Here is a 15,481-nt window from a genome sequence, read left to right as displayed (position 1 = left end):
TTGCTGATGTAACTTCAACAGAAGTTCGGGAATAAGCTCAATTTATTTGAGATATTTCTCATCAAAATAATTAGCTTTTTAAGAAAAAAAAAAAGAATATTTGCCATGAACACTGTCCTGAACAAACAGGAAAAAATGAAAGATGATAGGAACTAAAGAAAAGAGGTTGACACAACATAAAACACGAGGGAGTAGAAAGGAAGACAAGCTAAAATTTCATTTAATGTAAGTTACATTATGATGCTGCCAACATTCGATGCAACGAAGCTCATATATTTGATTTCCTACTTGTGTATGTACTCATGCTGCAACTTAAATCCTGAAAGTATTGAGTATTCTATGATGTATGAACCTTGATTTTTCTACATGGGTCATGGTAAGAATGAGGGAAGGAAATGACTGTGCAAAGTATATGATCACTTTTCTGTTTCTTTCCCTCATTCTTTATATGATAACTTGAAAACCTAAATCCAACTGTAACTCCTTTAAAGTATCATTTTTCAAGTTGCTTCATTCATTCTCTTCTAGCAGGCATTGAAGATGATCTTGGAACACTTTCCATGTAAAGAATCGTTGTCTTTGGTGGAGAAATAGAGGTTGACTGTAGAAGGAGTGGAGTACCAACTCTACTTGAAGTTTCATTAGCAATTGGGGCAGGACTATTTGATATGGTAGAAACTGGCTGCAACTCAACTTCTGCGTGTGTATTAGCAGCAGTCTCACCAACATCGAGATAGGGGTGATCATCTTCCTCAAGAGACAATACTGTACTTGTGTCTGTGTGTATGGTAGAATCATCAGTGAAAATACCATGCCTTCTTTTCCTTCTAGCTGCCTTTCCCCATCCGTGGATTGTCTCCCTTATCCTTTGTGGGATTAGTGCTGCCTTATAATTTGTTCCCATCTGAACAAAAAGAGAAAGCACACATGATTCTAGTAATAATTATCAAAAAGATAATAATAATAATAATAATAAAGGGGAGAAATGTTACTCATATTTTGAGTCAGTACATGGTAAATCCCACAACATTCACCTATGAAAACATGTTTAAGCCACGTTTGCAGGCTTGCAGCCATTAATTCAAAAAAGGAGGGCATTGCCCTCCAAAGCAGATAATCACGGTGTGATTCCTTCACTATCTCAAATTGTAAGCAATTTAGGGCACTAAACTTCACAACTTATTCTCACTTTTAAAATGTAAAGTTTGCGAACCCCAGTTCATGGACAAGCTAGGGCACTTATATTTGTGGGTTATTCTTGCATTTTTTAAGTATATTGTTTGCTGTATGACATCGCCTGTGAAAATCCCTAACAGTAACTACATTTCATCAAGTTAACCATCCAACTTAGAACATAATGCAAGTTCATGGACCCAAAACTAATTGAAAGGCTCAAGCTTTTGCCAAGTCTTCAAAGAAGAGCTTGTAAAAGGAAATTAAGTTGAAATGAACTTCCAAAACATGAAAATATATGTAGAACTCAAAAATAGGAAGACAAAGGCAGCATTATCTAAATAGTTAAGAATTGCCTCTTGCAATATTCATATCTATAAATGTTGAATTCATATGGCTTTTCAAAATATATTCAGTCAGAGTGTCATCAATCCAGAGTAGAAAGAGAATTACGTCACCCACAAAGAAAAAGCTAAGAGCCATGGAGGGTAGGAGTTCATGACTTAGCTGCCAATAGAAGATATGGATCCATCAAACTTTGTCAATTTTGAAAATCTTTTATGCTTGAAAAAAGTAAAAGACCTTCCACCACTCATATGAGTTTATTCATCAATTTCATTGCGCTATATCCCTCAACTAGTCATCATGCAATAACTGAGAAGGCATGAGAATAGTTCCACACATCCCAACGCGATATACCAATACATCTACATTGGTAATATATAAATAACAGAGGGCATTATGCTTGTTGTATTGCTAACTGTATGTTTGCGAGGGTCTTTCCTACGCTTTCGGATCTAGTTGTTGGGGCACTAGCTCTTCCCTTGCTTAAATTTCTTCCCCAGCCCATGTCTGGGTTCAAAACCCAGGATTCAAGGCACACTCATGCAGGCCTATGAAATTAGGCCATAAAGCCTTTGGCAGTTATAAAATCCTTTCGCCTGCCTTGTAGTTGCAGCAAGCAACCAGGCCTGACAGCTTGTGGGCAAAATTCCACAGCTCAATTATGTACAGTAGTATCTTAAATATTTTGTTAGTATTTTTCTCAAGATATATTTTTCTGTGAGTTCAAACCTGTGTAACCAGTGCATAAAGAGGCAAGGTGCTGTAGCTGCAGAGAAATTGTCCAGCAAACCTACAAGAAAAAAACAATGACGTATGTGCCACAGATGTTGATGCATCTCAAGAAAATCAGAGTGAGATGAAATCTATCTATCTATAGTCCATACCCCAAAATAAGTCGTATGTACACCAGCAAGTGGTTCCTAATAAAGCAGGAATTGTAACCAAATTGCCACTGTATATTAATCAACAAAAGATATGTTAGTTAAAGTGACTAGATCCAGCATACGGCAAACAAAAAAATCTCTTTCTTTTCCTGTCGTTTTTGCATCTCATATGGGTGTTCACATTTCTCAGACAGATATTAGTAAAATTGAAGCAACAATAGCCCATGGGTAAAAAATGCAAGGTATGTAAATTTGAGTTTGATGTCACTGATTAGGAACGGACATCTCCAGCAGTAAACAGAATACTAATCCAGTCAAGGAAGAGGGTGGTACCCAGAACCAAAAGAATGAAGCCAACTCAAATGCATTCTGCAATGAAATTCAGATAAGAAAGAAACATGCATGTCAGTTCCTCTAGGCTGAGACAGGGTAACAAAAGATTTTTTAGTGGAAAAGATAAAAGAAAAGATAACGAGCTAAGTCTTTTAGCAAATCATATCTATGAACACAACCAACCTGGAAGAGAATAAAATGGATCAAGGACAGCAAAAGTTCTGGCTTCTTGAACCAGAAAAGATCATCTCGAGGCTTTAGCTTTGTTCCCACAAAGTATCCACTTATGCCAGTACTCTCCAATGCCAAGGTTGCAATAACATGCTGTAGTTTTGTACCCACCAAAAGGACAAGCTGTCCAGGAACTGAAATATCAGAATGCATAATATGAAAGGGCATATGACTTCAAAAATATTTTAATGATCACTCTCAGTTAAGCTCCATTCACACTAGATAAAAAAAATAATAATAATAATCATTTGATTTTTCAAATGTCTGTTTGTCAATGCATACTTGTGCTAGAGGTGGCAATTACGATAGCTCCCGTATGTTAGGATATTGTCATTTCGTTGCCAGAGTTTTCTAATTATTTTGGGTTTAGCGTGTGTTTAGACAAATTTTACCACCATTATCAGGCAACCCTAAAATTTTCTAATTATTTTGGGTTTAGCGTTTGTTTAGACAAATTTTAGCACCATTATCGGGCAGGTTTGGATCAGGCTTGCACGTCAAAAATGCCACTACCACCTAAAAATGTCTTTTTCAAGTGTACAGGTGAGTAGTACAACTGAAACTAAAAAGAAAATAACACTTACAGTGATAGGAATGATGGCTATCCAGAAATAGAGATTAGACCCTGTAGTAAGGAACAAAAACCAAAGAAGCACAAGTTTCATGAGTTTGTAACTCAGTATTATCAAATCATACAACACTCTAGAAGCAAGAATAGCTAAGAAGTGAAATCCAATCTGATTAAAACAAATAATTGTCACTAAGATAATCCACAAAGTCACTTAAGAAAGAAAAGATTTAAAGACAAAAATGAAAGCACATGTTGCGATCTTTTCCATGACATTAACCCAAGCAAGTGCAAATTTATTTTAATACCATACCTTTTACATTAAACAGCATGAAAGCAACAACAAATCCCCACAATGGACCACTGCAATGGAGAAACAAGTACTTTAGTTGGCTTATTCTCTACATTACTCAATAATGCAAACCAAAACTCTGCATATATGCTTCCAGAAAAAAGTCAGCATTAAATCCAACACAACTAACACTTTTTACCTCACACCAACTATCCTTTGAAATTCTTCTTCCATGGAGCGAATCATGTAGCTGTGAAAATCATATTTCAAGGAGAGATTGTGATTCTGCCAAAAACCAGAAAATAAAAGGATTAAATGTTAATAAACAATAGCACATCAGCACAGACATTCAAATCATAAGAATCCACAAACACAGGTACTTGGCTTTATATCATAACAGTGGACTATTTGTTCTTAACATTTTATTGTACTTATAAGAATGTTATGTGTACAAGAATAGGCCATGTAAATTATGGTCTCCTTTTACTGACAATATACGTCTTATTAGGGTCTCCTTTTAATATGCAAGTACTTGGGCCAAATTTAGCTTTAAAACAATGAGACAGATAAATGAGAAAATAAGGAAGCAAAGACAAGATAAAAGGAATAACCCTTCAAGAAACATGTCTCCACACACACACACATATATAAAGAAACATAAGTATCTTAATTTCTGACAGATGGGAACATAGTATACCGTGATAAAGCCCTTGCGAAGAGTAAGGTAGTCCGTGCGAACCACTGAATGCCCAAATTGTCGGAAGAAACAAGTCTGCAAGTTGATCAAATTAGGAAATTTCAACACAAGTCATCCTCCAGATACAAATGGATAGACTTTGGAAAAATAGAATTGAAATGATAATAAAGTGAAGAAATGAACAAGGGAAACTACTAAGAGCAATCAATACAAAATAAACAAATAAAAAAAGAGAGAAAGGAAAGGGAGGGTGTAGTTGCCCGAGCTTTAGTTTTCCCAAGAACTTCCTAGTATAAAAAGGCAACTTTGAATAAAGGAAGAGGCATAGGCGGGTGCTCTAATTAGTACTTCAGTTTCAGACTTTTCACTTCACTTGCCATATCATAAATTCCATCCATCATAACATTGGGCTCCCAAATAATGATAAAATGCACGCACCACAGCTATAGCTTTAGTATGGGGAATTAGAGTGAATGACAAACAAGAATAGGTTACAACATATAAAAGCAAAAAGAAGCAAGAAAATGAAAGTTTTGTACCTACCACCCATATTAGAAAACTATTCCTGGCCAAAGGATTTGATGCATGATATCTGACAAAGGTTGTTTGCCTTCGCAAAGTCTGCTCTCTTGCAATTTCTGATACAAAATAAAATTACCAACTCATGATGTCTATCCTACAACTCGATAGTTTGAATTTATGCACTTAGTTTTGGAAAGAATTAAGCATAAAGATGCCCCTTATACCACAATTCTTATGATCAAATGAATAAAGAAAAGCATATAACAGCGAAGATAAACTGCTTTGTATATTAAATCATAAAAACTCAGGCCTAAAGAATTGGATTGTGTGTTATTGTAAAAGTGAGATCTAATAAATAACAAAGCAGCTAAATATCTTTCCTATTTATTTTCTTCCCTTCCAACCTCTTTTATACTTCTTAATGGCTCCATGGCAAATCTTCAGTTCAGTGCTCAAAAACAATAAGTCTTTAGTATAGTATATAACACAAAAGAAATAGATGAGAATGAAACAAACTCACTTATAATATATAACACAGGTCAAGATAAAGATTTGGCATGTCCATATCAGCAAGTCATTAGTATTAATTTTTTAGAAAATTACCAAACAGAAATCCCTTACTTTAGACATAACCTTAGCCTTCCAAAATTTGATTTGTCAAAGGAAAAGGAAAAAATTGAATGGCAATTGGAGCACAATGATGAGATGAGTAAATTGATTAGCCTTATGACCAAAACAAACCATGCCCTTTGCATGAATTATCAAATTTTTGTAAATCCTTATAAATTTATCAATATTACCTTCAACCTTTAGGATTGGTTTCAATTTTAGCAATTAATTTCAAATTGACAAAAAAAAAGTTATTTTATTACTAAGTCAAATAAAATATTAATTTTTAGTCAAAACAACAATATGTCACCTTCTCCCTCTCTCCTCCATCCTAAGAACACAAAATAATAAAGCACCCCACCAAAACTGTGACCCTTATAAGCACCATACTCTTTATATTCTTCAACACTGTCCCCACTACACATTTCAACTCAACACCAATTTGGTCTTTTGGACTTCAACAAGAGAGGGGAGGGGAAGGGATGGATCAAAAAGTGAGGGATGGATTGGACAGAGATGGGGCTAAATAATGATTTCAACTAAAAAAAAAAAATTAATATTTTATCTGAATCAACAATAAAATAATAGTTTTTTTTTCTATTTGAAATTAATGACAAATTGAAATTAATCCTAAAGGTTGAGTGGGGAATTGATAAAATCAAAAGGACTGACTAAAATTGATAATTTGCAAGGTCACGGTATTTTTTGTCATTAGGCCAAAATGATTTACAAGAAACTACCCTAGAACCATCTAAAATTGAAATCTGCTACCTAATTTTCCCCTTGAATTGGTTCCAGAGTTTACCTCTTACAAATTCTTAAGTCCACAAGATGTTTCTAAAATTTTTTAGATATTGACATCCACCTAAAAGGTCACTAAAAAGAGAACATTCAACAGGCATCCCATGTCTTTAGGCCTTTTCTTGCAAATTCCCATTCTTATGTAAAAAATTCTATTTCCTAGTATGACTACTAAAAACTATGGATAAAATCCCAATATGTCCTCAAAGTTCCAGACACCACGTTTTTACGCATTCAGGTGCTACTTAAAATAGTACAAAATTCAAAAGAGGGATTGCATACGTATGATGTGAATTAGTCATTCATTAAAGTGCTGAATGAACAAAAAAATAAAGTATCAAAAGCTTTCTATTATTTAAATCTACCCAAAATGGCTTTGCAGTTTTGAGGTTACCTGATAACCTATCATGGCGGTCCATGTGAGCCTCTTCTTCCCATATCCTCCAACTATGAATCTGGTTAATTAAATACAATTATAAGCAGTTAGACAAGCCACAAGAAAAACAAAGTATTGTAATCTCACATTTCAAATTGACAATGCAAAGGCTTTTATACAATTAAGTACCACAAGCAGGATGTTAATGTATATTAGATTGGCAAATTTGTCTTGCCAAAAGTATATTTTCCAAAGATTTTTGGCTAAAAATAATGGACACACCAGCCACACCTTTATTTGAGACAGTATAAGACCTGCTATTAGATGAAGATTAAAGATAAAATCAAGAGAAGCTGCTGATTGCAAGATAACAAAATGGACCTAATAGAGTAACACTATTACACAACATACTTGATAATGTAATGGACCTACCTAACTGCCAAGCAGAAATAGCATGTGAGGCAAACAATAACAAAAATAAAACAATATGATATCTGATTTTAATACCATACCAAGGTTTCAGACCTAAAAGTTCAAGCATGCAGTGAAGACTTTCATACAGTATCTAAAGCCACACCATATTTCACAGTTATACAGGATTCTCAATATGTATGAAAAATGGACCATTAACAAAATTTATAAAGTTCTTTTTCATTCCATGCAATAATCAAAGAGGCAATATGCTATCTATTCATAATTTACCAAACATATTAAGTTCATTATCCATGATTATTTATTGAACATGGTCACTAAGGCTTCACCCTCTGCTCTAAAAAGCTACCTAGCAGTGCCTTTCCCATTTATACATTATCCTCTATACAATTGCAGTGACAATAATTCTCCAATAGAAGCTCAAATTTATCACAATATACTACCAAGATAAAACATTGAATCAAATAAAATGGAACAAAAGAAAAAGTGTTGACATTGTGAGTAACAGAACAAGGCATAAATATTTCTGCTAAACTTAGCTCTCCCTAAAACAGTTTATCAGTGAGAAAAACTATAATAAATGCAACATTTTATGCTAGAATGGAACTGAAACAGATTTTGTAACCTTCACAATAGCCAGCAACATTGTTAAGCAACTGTACAATATATGTGTGACTGCCATGACGAAGATGAAGCGATGCAACTGTTCAAGACCTTCATATGATACAAATGGCTCATGTCCCTGAAAAAAGAATCAGGTAGACAATTATATGCAAAAATTAATAATAAATAACTAAATTTCTTGTACATTTAACATGAGAGAGAGAGAGAGAGAGAGAGAGAGAGAGAGAGAGAGAGAGAAGCCTGATACAGTGAATAAACATTTTATAGTTATCGTCCTTCAGGATTCATTAAGGGTATGTGCTTATGGGGCATCTAAAGCTTATTTATTTTCTGTTATTCTTTCATTTAGTGGAGGATACCTCATTCTCCTTTTTGAATTAGTTCTCTTCATTCAATGTCTAATAATTTCTTTTTCTAATCTGAAACTATGAAATAAACTGTATAGGAAAATTCCATCTTCCAAAAACCATAGATAATATTGAATTAAGATCCTGAACAACATTTTACATGGAGAAAAGACATGCCTCTTTGCAGGTATTCTTATCCAAGCTATTCAGCATTCTCCGGACTGAGAGAGGAGAAAAAAAAAGCATTTGTAATTTACGACCTTCGGAAGTATTTTCTTCCAGTTCTTCATCAATCTCATTCCTAGTGCAAGGAGCAAAAGCGCTGTCATAGAACTTTGATGGAATGCAAATATTGGCTATTGTGCTTGAGGTAGCTGTTAGAAGGAGTGATATGAATCCAAGCAGCATCAGTTCTGAAGAAAAATCACCAGATTTAAGATATAAAAAAAAATGAGTGATTAAACAATACATAATGAAATTAGCTAAGAGACAATTACAACTAAAATAAGAAAAGGAGCTTCCATATATATTTGTGGTTGCATATGGAACTTATGCAAAATACCTTCTTTCATTTTCTCCAAAGCCGCAAACAAAGGTTTCCGATTAGTTTTCCGCAGCCACTTAAACAAAGAAATAAATTTGTGAGAGTAAACACAAAAGCACTAAAATTATGATCAATATCAATGTCAGAGTAAATCAAATTGCGGTAGAATTATAATACACTTGAATTCAATCTGTTTGATAATTAAAATCTTAAAAGCATATCCTTGTTTGAACTTATCTATGCTATGGATATCTTTCCAAGCAAAACAATGGAATTCAACATAAAATTTCTTCACATCAAATATTAGGTGCAATTTATGCACATATAACACCAAATCTTCTGTAATTTCCGTATCATTAGCCAAAAACTCGAATGCAAAAGATACCTTTTAAATTTCATTTTCTTAATACAAAATTAGCAATTCCTTCCCATAAAAATTAAAAAGGATCTGAAGCTTAATGCAATTCAAACGACCAATAAAGTATAATCACACAAATTTTCTAAGTTGAATAATAAATGACAAGGGAAAAATAGCGCATAACTAAATAAAGTAAATAATAATAACACTTACATTACTCAGTCGGTGAATTGAGCGCTCCACAATCAAAGAAACAACCACAAAGATTGTCAACACAGTTGCAACTGACCAAGTTGGAGTTAAGGCCAACGAACGCATTTCCTTGGTATTTTCTGCCATATTACCAATCCTACTCATACACCACAAACCCCCTTTGTTTCAAATCTTAAGCCCGTAAAATTTCTTTTAGGGGACCACAAAATGTTATAAAAAGTACAATTACATCCCAAACTCATACACAGCCTAAAATATGATCCTTTTTATTCCTTTCCCACTTCAACAGTAATATCCACAAGAGACAATTATGAAAGATGGGCACTTCATATTTTCAAGCTATACACACAGGCACAGAGACAAAAACGACAAATGTGGAAAAAGAAGGTTATACATTAAATGTCTCCTATATTGGATTCCAGAATATGAAATCTCTGCCAAAAGCAAAAAGGGACACCGACAACAATGTCTTTTCTTTTTATCACCGTTCGAGTAGTGAAAACGCCAAAACTCAAACCCGGCGTTTTCTCTGCCTATCGAAGTCGATCCAGGTACCCAGAAGACCCTCTTCTCTCTGTCTCTCTCAAAGAAAAAACTCACACTCTCAAGACTATCTTTTAACACATGAGAAACTTCTTTGGGTCCCTACATTTCCATGGAACCGCAAAGAAATTGAATCTGAACGACCATATTGAAAGAAAGCAGATCGAGTTGAGAAAAAGGTTGGTACGATTGCAAAAGCTTGGGGTAGTGGGTGGGTTATCTACCGTTTTTGATTTAGGGCCTTCACCAGAAGAGATCTCAGAGTATGTAACCTCGTAACATTTCACTTCAGTTCTCTCGTCTTCTTCCTTCAATGGACAACACCCATATGATGCCAGCACACAACTTTAATATTTAGAGAAAGAGGGGGGCGTAGCAGTAGCAGTTGCAGTTGCAGCTTTGAAATCTCGAAGTACGGATGGACTATAACGACGTCGTTTTAAAGCAGAAAATTATTTTATTTATTTTAAAGGAAAAATATACTCCGCTAATCTTGGCTACAATAAAGAATTAAGGATGCACTTTTCTTTAAAAAAAAAAAAAAAAAAAAAACAAAGGCACATGCTTTGCCTTTTTTAAAGAATAATTAAAAAAAAAAAAAAAGGATCCCATGTGCTTAGGCTATGAATTGAAGTGCTAATTACTAATTTAGTGTGGGGTATGGTAAGTTTTGCTAGTCATTGTTGTAACATTAAGCTCTTGTACAGTAAAAATATTATTTTTTTATTTATATTATTTAATAATATAATATTTATATTAATATCTAAAATTTAAAAAATTTAATTTATGTAAAATTATTGCTCCTAATTTTCATAGATTGATGAAAATTTTAATTAAAGTATAATATTATTATTTTTATATTTAATAATTAATATAATAATTATTTTTATAAAATATTTTTATTTTAAATTATTATATAAATAAATAATTATTAACATAATATATACCGGTTAACAAGCTAACATTGCTGAATAGGATTTAAATATATATTATATATAAGTCATTAAAATTTAATTTTAAAAAATATTTAACATTATTTATACCTAGAGATAACTAGAACAGTTGATTTGAATTAGTGTGCATATTTACTTTATTTATATATTTTCCTTCTGAAATCACTAATTTGATTTTTTCTAAGAAAATAAAAAGAATTCATTAATGATTTTATTTTTCCTTGGACTCTTATTTTATATTATATTGTTCTTATAATATGTATATCTAGAAAATATTTATTTAAGTTGTTAACTCTTTAAAAATAATTTATATTAATTTATTATGATATAAATGAAATGAAATATTTAAAATTATTTATTCTTATTATATATTTAATAAATTTTATAATATTGACACTTCAAAAAATTCTATCTTAATTACACTATATTATGGTATTTTTTGAGTATATAATATTGATTTTTTAAGATATATGAATGCTGAGTACAATAAACTATTTTTCAAATTAATTTTATGTATAATATTAGCTTCGTTAAAAAAAAAAAAAAGCTCCGCTCTTGGTCATAGTGTTTTTAATTTTTCTAAATTTAATAATTAAATATTAGAATTAGAAATGTGTTTTCATAAATTTCAAATACTTTCTTAATATTTATTTTAAAGAAATTATTATCAGAATATTTTAAATATATCTAAAACGCTGTTTGATGGATTTCCTAATACAGATATAGAAAGGGGGAAAAGGACTTAAAAAAAAAAAAAAAAAAAAAAAAAGTGGGTAAAGCATCAAATTTGATTGAAGATGGGTCTGAATGGGTTTGTTTGGCTGGTGAGAAAATCAGATAGAAAAAGACAGTTGATTTTACTTTCTATGCGTTGAATTCGACCATCAAGGAGAGATTGGTGTTTAATTGTTTATGTCATTTTCTAATGATAAACAAATGAAAAGCACTTATGAACAATGCCACTTGACTTGGGCGTGTTTTCTTTTTTTTTTTTAAGTCATTTTCCATTAAAAAGTTCTAGAAAGTCAATAAAAATTGCAACAGAATGGATTGAGAACGGGATCATTCCCCTATTCTCACCCCATAAGAGTGCAAAGTTAGGGCAGAGACTTCTTAGTTAAGGAACATAGCGGGCGGATTGAATTTATCTGCGGGGACTTTTTTTTCTTTTTTTATTTTAATTTTTTATTATATAATATAATTTATTTATTTATTTATTAAAAAGTGAAATATAAGTTTTAAATATAATTTTAATATTTAAATACATAAATATATAAAAATAAATTATTTTTAATAAAAAATAATAATATATTGTAAAGCGTATTATGGGGGTTTGAGAACAGGAAAACCTAACATAACATAAGGGTTGAGGTAGGATTAAGGAAAATTAATCAGATACTGAGCGAATCGGATGAGGTTTGTAAACTTTTACCATCCCTAAAAGTCAAAGAGTTACAATCATCTAAAAAAATCCTAAAGATACAAATAGAAAAAAGGGGTCAAAGCTAACAACCTAACTATAAAACTCCAAACTCTAAATAGGACCAAACCCAATACTATTAAGTACAAGAAAAGCTAAAAAGGTTTTAGCCCATAACCTAACTAGTGCAGCAACCTCAAAACGGGCAAAGATAACCTGAATTCAAAGATCTAGGTGCCAACATGAACCCAACCACAGATGCAAGGATGCGTCATCGTTGAGGATCTTGATAACAATGGTCACTATTGAACCGACATAACACTAGTCAAGAGTAGGACTTTACAACAACTCAATAAGACAACATGGTTTAATAAGCTAGAGTTCTTCAGCACATAGTACATGGAACCAAAAAACAAAGGAATCTTAGATATCGTCAGGTCGATGAAAACAAGGAAAGCAATATGCAAGCCTCAAGGAAATTTGCATTAGCACCACAACAGACAAAGAGCACTGGCGGTGGGTCTTTTTGGTGTCTCATTCACACCTTTTTAGCTGATCTACTGTATTGCATCTCTCGAGTTGGCCATCAAATGACCATTCCATGCCAGACTAGAGAAAAAAGAAAAAAAAAAACATATAGGATGACACAAAGGGTGATGAAGGCTCTAAACTTTACAAATTGAACAAATCTACAAAATTAGTTCTTGTATGTCACAAGCCCTGTAGCAACAACACCCAAAAAAGACCCATACGAAGTAGAAAATAAGCAAAAACACAAGATCATAGCTAAGAGTTATGTGAAACTAAACCCAGTAGATCAACTGTTATCCCTTACCATTCAAGCTCAATCTACATGTAAAATAAAAGAGATCATCTTAACATATTTACAATCCCGACCAAAGGTGGGGAAGGAAAGACTCACTCTCCATATAAGGGGAAAAAAAGGTTGTCCTTTCCTCAGAAGGGGCGGAAAACAATCATAAATTCACTACAAATGAGCGGACTGAACTTGCAAAGGAGAAGAACAAAGATGAGAGAAAATGAGCTTTGATTAACGCTCTTAGATAAAAAGTTTATACATGACGCTCTTTCAATTTAATAGAGTATTTGGCTTAACTTATAAAAATCAACTTTTAAGAATTAAATTTATAAGCATTTAAATTTTTAAATAGTTGCATGTTTGATTAAAGTGTTGATAAGTAACTGATAAATAATTAATGTGTTTAATAAAAATAGCTTATAAGTATAAAACCTTCTCAACTTTTTGTATGTTTTGTTTACTTACTTTTTTTTTTTTAATTTTTGGATTAGATAGAAAATGTGAGGATATAGATTTTAAATAAAATTAATTAGGATGTGTTAATAATATAAAAAAATTTAAAATAATTATGAATAGGGTTAATATCCAACTCTTCAAATGAAAAAAAAAATTCTATAAATATGAACTCAGCAATTGAAAAAAATGTTACTATATTTGTATAATGTTAAAAAAACACTTGTTAAGGGTATTACGATCTTGAGAAACTTGTTTAATTGGAGTCATAAAATATAAAACAATATTTGATTTAGTTTTCTCCCTAAAAATATAAATGATTTACTTATTTCCACTTATTTCAATAGGAAATTTATCAAATTTAAGTTAAAAATTATAAATAAATAAAATTAAAATAAATATATAAAATAATAAAAAGTAACTAGACAAAATATAAGAAGATATATAGTCTTGCTTTTATTAATTTTACATGCCCTTATAATAAATTATGAATATTATAATATCCCATTTCAATGTAATAATAGCAAAACATAACATTGAATAACTACCAAGACTTCACTTGATTACGAAAATTTAAGAAATTATAAACAAACATTTTTAATAATATATCTAACTAAAAAATTTAAAATGAAATTGTTGTCATATTTTGTAACACCCCTAATTTTAAATTTATTATTTTGTGAGTAAATATTAATAGTTTATTTTATTTAAATATTAGGAAATTATTTGAAATTTTTCGAACTTTAGAAATCGGGTTCGATTTTCTGAAAATATAAGAATTTGATGATTTTTAAAAATTAATTTAAAGACCATGTGGTAAAACTAAAAATGTATTTGGACTCTACAAATTTTTCTGAGTTTTCTAGAATTTTTTCGGAATTTTTGGGCCTCGTTTTCGGTCCCAAGACAGAGTAAAAATTCAAAATTTTATATTTTAAATCGGACCAACCGAATCGAACCGGACTAGATCAGACCGATCGAACCGGACCGGCCTTTTCCTTTTCTTCTTCCTCCCGTGCGCTCCCGACGTCTCTCCTCTCTCTCCCGTTTTCTCTCTCCTCTCACCTCTCCTCGCCGCGATGCCGCCACCCTAGCCCTCCCCACACGCCGGCGCGCCACCCCAGCAGCTCCCCACCGCCGGTCGGCGCTCCAGGCCGCCGAAAAATGTCCGTGAAAGCTCATTAATGCGCAGCGTGACGCTTCACCTTCCAGGCCAAAATTCTGCCTATCCGGCCACCGATTGGATCGGGTCTTGTGTCGAAACTCGTTTACACATCGAGAGCTTTCCATAGACACCAAGAACACTAAAATCTATTGAGCGGTTTGCCCAATTTTTGTCCGAGAAATTTTAGCTCATTTCGATTTTTGGGCTACATTTCCCTCAAACCGTGAACCCCACAAGAAAATCGAGAGTACTGGAGCACTCCACTCGTCGAGAGCTTCGCGGCAATATAAATTTCAAAATTTTCCGACACCGTTTTTCGGTGGGTCCCACAAAATTTCGTAGTGTTTTTTCGAGCACTAAACGAGCTTATAAAATTTCGTAAAAATTATATACTAACCCCCGTATTGTGGGCTTCGTATAGGTACCTTCAATTCGTGAAAATTCAACGGTTACCCGGGTCTGTAAATTTCTGACTAGACAGACAGGCTACCGAAAAAGTCTTGGAATTGGGTCGACATTTTGGGTACCCCACTATTGTCAGACATCTCGAGCGCATTCCAGAGGTCGGAATCGGTGTAGGTAAACCCTAACCTTACTTTTTTCTTAATTATCTAGTGCTTGAATGGGATTAAAAATTTATAAAATATTCGTGGTAGCTTAGAAAATTATAATTCCTTTTGCATTAGTTTAGTAATATTGCTAAGGACCGCTGGGCAAAGTTTTAGAATTTTTAGAGCTTATTTGAGTAGTTTTTGCAAAATGGTCAATTATAAGGACT

General features: G+C 32.6%; 1 protein-coding gene across 1 annotated transcript; it reads right to left on the bottom strand.

Moving 5' to 3' along the window:
- Nucleotides 1-192: 192 nt before the first annotated feature.
- LOC110641978 (MLO-like protein 11) lies at nucleotides 193-10,277 on the bottom strand. Its single transcript, XM_058145464.1, has 15 exons — nucleotides 9,350-10,277; nucleotides 8,797-8,854; nucleotides 8,412-8,647; nucleotides 7,889-8,005; nucleotides 6,850-6,910; nucleotides 5,067-5,161; nucleotides 4,524-4,598; nucleotides 4,026-4,111; nucleotides 3,848-3,897; nucleotides 3,551-3,591; nucleotides 2,919-3,089; nucleotides 2,736-2,771; nucleotides 2,403-2,470; nucleotides 2,248-2,308; nucleotides 193-904 (listed from the first exon to the last, which is right to left on the bottom strand). Exons 1-15 carry the CDS (start codon nucleotides 9,491-9,493, stop codon nucleotides 515-517), a joined length of 1,689 nt encoding a protein of 562 aa, XP_058001447.1. The 5' UTR covers nucleotides 9,494-10,277; the 3' UTR covers nucleotides 193-514.
- Nucleotides 10,278-15,481: the final 5,204 nt, after the last annotated feature.

This window comes from Hevea brasiliensis, chromosome 4 (genome assembly GCF_030052815.1).
Source record: "Hevea brasiliensis isolate MT/VB/25A 57/8 chromosome 4, ASM3005281v1, whole genome shotgun sequence".
NCBI lineage: Eukaryota > Viridiplantae > Streptophyta > Magnoliopsida > Malpighiales > Euphorbiaceae > Hevea > Hevea brasiliensis.
This window is presented reverse-complemented; position numbering and strand designations above follow the sequence as displayed.